The sequence below is a fragment of the Cornus florida genome, unplaced genomic scaffold, assembly GCF_030987335.1.
Source record: "Cornus florida cultivar Cherokee Brave unplaced genomic scaffold, ASM3098733v1 CherokeeBrave_3.0.0_Hap2_Chr11, whole genome shotgun sequence".
Classification (NCBI taxonomy): Eukaryota; Viridiplantae; Streptophyta; class Magnoliopsida; order Cornales; family Cornaceae; genus Cornus; species Cornus florida.
Window position 1 is genome coordinate 124,448,106 of NW_026775581.1, and position 4,124 is coordinate 124,452,229.

Genomic DNA, 4,124 nt, shown 5'->3' on the forward strand with positions numbered 1-4,124 from the left:
TATATATATTCTTCATCTCCCCATTTAGATGATGTACTTAATTAAAATTAAGCACCAGTAATGTAATTTACATGTTACCATGAGGATGAAGGTAAAGAAAGATAAATTAACAGATTAGATTATATATTTTAATAATTTTTCTGAAGTCAATGTGTGAGATAGTTCTGTAGCTTTAACTCCACCTGGGTGTCACTTAGCATAGATGCTATATTCCTCTAATTTTTCATTACTTAAATTATAAATGCACTGTAAGACTTGTCACTGCTAACATTAACACAAGTGGGAGAGTCGTAGATAAATATTTAGATGGGCCTAAGGTTGTACATCAATTTCATTTTATGTCTCTCTAATTTAATACATTTTATAAGGTCTGACCGGAGCATGTTAGTGAAGTAGTTTGGTTTTTTTGTTGAGCTGTGTCTATTAGCACTTGCATCAATTTTTAACAATTTATCATCACATGGTTCTCTCATTTTCATAAATCTCAGTTACTCTCTCTCTAGACAGAGATGTGGTGGGATCACTCTGAGACATCATGAGCTCGTCTCCAAGCTCTGATCTCCATTTATGGTGGAAAATTCTGTCATTTTTTCTTCTTCTGGTTAGATCCTTTGGGCTCAACACAGATGGAATTCTCCTACTCTCTTTCAAGTACTGTGTTCTTGGTGACCCTCTGGGTGTTCTAGAGAGCTGGAATTACAACGATGAGACACCATGTTCATGGAATGGTGTTACATGTGGTACTCCGGGCAATTCTGATGCGTATTATCGAGTCACCGGCTTGTCTCTCCCCAATTCTCAGCTTCTCGGTTCCATTCCGGCCGATCTCGGTTTGATCCAAAACCTCCGAAACCTCGATCTTTCCAACAATTCGATCAATGGGTCTATTCCTTCATCGCTTTTCAACGCCTCTGATCTTCAAACACTTGATTTCTCCAATAATCTTATCTCCGGGGAGCTGCCGGAGCTCGTCGGTGGACTAGGGAGTCTTGAGGTTCTTAACCTCTCCGACAACGCTTTCGCGGGAAAAATCCCGGGAAATCTAACCACTCTCCGTAATCTGACTGTTCTTTCCTTGAAAGGCAATTACTTCTCTGGTAGTCTTCCAAGTGGGTTTGATTCTGTTGAAGTTGTAGATCTGTCTTCGAATCTGATCAATGGGTCGTTGCCTCCGAATTTCACCCAAGGCAACAATCTCCACTACTTCAACGTCTCCTACAACAGGCTCTCCGGCGAAATTCCACCGGAATTCGCAGACAAAATTCCGGCGAACGCCACTCTTGATCTGTCATTCAACAATTTCACTGGAGAGATTCCGGAATCACCTGTTTTCTTCAACCAGGAAACGAAATCATTTTCTGGAAATCCGGAATTGTGCGGTAGACCACTCGGGAAATTATGCCCAATTCCTTCCACCGCCTCTTCTCTGCCCAATGTCTCTGCACCAACCACTTCTCCGCCGGCAATTGCAGCGATCCCGAAGACCATAGATTCAACTCCGGGGAGCACTTCACCCACGTCAATCAACGGGTCGGAGCGGAAAGGGCTCCGACCCGCAACAATTGTCGGCATCGTGATTGGAGATTTAGCTGGAATCACGATATTTGCACTGATTTTCATGCACCTGTACCGGTTGAAGAAAAAGAAGAAGAGCGTTACAGAGACGACGAAGAAGAAGAGTAAAGACAAAAACGAAACTGAAATGAGGAAGGATTTCGACTGGTCATCGTCCTCCGAAGAATCTAAATGGATTCGTTCTTGGGCTTGTTTGGGAAAACGAGCAAACGATGGCGAAGAAATGTCTCGGACAACGAGCTCGGACAGTGAAGAGGTTGAAGAAGGGCAAAACAGTCATGATAGAAATCAGAATCAACAACAACAAAAAGAACAGAGAGGGTCGCTCGTGACGATCGATGGAGAGAAGGAGTTGGAGCTGGAAACATTGTTGAAGGCTTCGGCGTATATATTGGGTGCTACTGGTTCGAGCATAATGTACAAGGCGGTGCTTGAAGATGGGTCGGCACTGGCGGTTCGGAGGATCGGAGAGAGCAGTGTGGACAGGTTCAGGGACTTCGAGAACCAGGTCCGAGTCATTGCGAAATTGGTGCACCCCAACCTGGTTCGGATTCGTGGGTTCTACTGGGGGACTGACGAGAAGCTTGTTATCTATGATTTTGTTCCCAATGGCAGCCTCGCCAATGCACGTTACAGTGAGTCCTCTCTCTCTCTCTCACACACACACACACACTCTGTTTAAGTGCGCATTTTAGTGAATATTATAGTTTTTACTAACATACGCTGGCGGTGGGAAACCACATACTCGCCAGTCCTCATGACCAGTGTGATGGACTTTCTACCTCTTTTTCATTGAAAACAGAGGGTTGAGAGAAAGTCTTCAATGTCAATGTGTGCGTTATTTACTTATTGAAAATATATATATATATATATATATAAGGGATCAATTATTTGTAAGAAAAAATAAAAAATTTGTATATATATTTAAAAGGGATCAATTATTTGTAAGAAAAAATTAAAATTTTGTTTTGTTTTTTTTTAAATTTTATTGTTGCAATTGGTAAATTTCATTATTAAAGTGGGTGATATAGTGTGCCGTTTGAGGCAATTAAACCTCTGCCTTCTTGCCCTCAAAGGCTCAACCCAACATAGAATCTGTCTCTCCAAAAAAGGCAAAAAAAACTAGTCCGGTGCGCACGCTAACAGATTCACTGTATTTTAGGAAATTTTTGATGTAAATTGGGCCGCGACCGCGACGAGACGGTGGAGTAATTGAGGGTTATATTAACTTGTAAGTTCGTGAGTGGAGGTTTGTATTGAATGGCACTGTCTCTTTGCTCGTGTTGTTAATTACAAGTCTTGGCCCACGGCGCTTGATAGCGATAACCCAGCATAATGCGCCAATAGAATATGATCTAGCGCACATATTTTAGACATGCATGGCTAATTTTTTGGTACGAAAGATTTGAACTTTATTTGAATGTAATTTCAGAGAAAGTTGGCTCATCTCCTCGTCATTTACCATGGGAAATGCGGCTCAAGATAGCAAAAGGGATAGCTCGGGGGCTAACGTACATCCACGATAAGAAGCATGTGCACGGTAATCTGAAGCCCAGCAACATCCTATTGGGCGAAGAAATGGAGCCGAAAATTGGAGATTTAGGGTTCGAAAGGCTCGTATCGGGTGAAACTAGTTACAAAGGTGGTGGATCGGCCCGAATTTTTGGTAGCAACAGGTCCACGGCCTCTCGTGACAGTTTCCACGACAACACCCCAAGCCCAAGCCCAAGTTCTTTCGGCATTTCGCCTTATCAAGCACCCGAATCACTTAGGAGCCTCAAGCCCAACCCAAAGTGGGACGTTTTCTCATTTGGCGTGGTGTTGCTCGAGTTGCTAGCTGGGAAGGTCATCGTTTCAGATGAAATGGGCCTTGTGCCCACCGGGTTGGATCTTGACGAGAAGGCCCGGGTTTTGAAGATGGCTGATGTGGCGATTCGTGCTGACATGGAAGGCAAGGAGGATGCCTTGTTGGCACTCTTCAAATTAGGGTTAAGTTGTATATCTCCGGTCCCACAAAAAAGACCACCAATGAAAGAGGTGCTACAAGGTCTTGAGAAGTTCCCATCGTCTTCATTATCTTCGTCGTCTTCTTCAACATACCATTTTATGGTCACCAATAATGAAAAGTGGACCCAATTGTAGAGAGCTATCTGTATGATTGACTGATAGTTTGTTTTCTTATGTTAATTAGATCCATTTGATCGTGAGAGGGTTTCTCATGTAATTGTCTAAGATCATGATTGAATCTTGTTGCGTCACTTACTTGTTATGTGAAAAGTTTTTATGTAGTAGTTTTTTAAGATTCATGCATCTTATTTCCAATTAATCTAAAAATTTGGAGAGAATTATAATATTAATTTTACTCTGAATAAATTATACAACTGACTATTGTGTGAGTGGTATGACCGTGGTGAACTTTCTCTCCAGAAAAAGTAATTTATCTCTTTAAAAGAAATGTTAAGAGTTCGAGTTTAAATAGAGAGATATAAGTGTTTAAAAAAAACTTAAGTTATACTAGACGTGAAAGTAAGTAAAAGAATGTGAAATGA

At 41.7% G+C, this 4,124-nt stretch overlaps 1 protein-coding gene across 1 annotated transcript; it reads left to right on the forward strand.

The window, feature by feature from the left end:
- Positions 1–299: 299 nt before the first annotated feature.
- Positions 300–3,879, forward strand: LOC132284712 (probable LRR receptor-like serine/threonine-protein kinase At4g37250). Its single transcript, XM_059786839.1, has 2 exons — positions 300–2,210; positions 3,008–3,879. The coding sequence occupies exons 1-2, from the start codon at positions 536–538 to the stop codon at positions 3,715–3,717; spliced, it is 2,385 nt and encodes a 794-aa protein (XP_059642822.1). The 5' UTR covers positions 300–535; the 3' UTR covers positions 3,718–3,879.
- Positions 3,880–4,124: the final 245 nt, after the last annotated feature.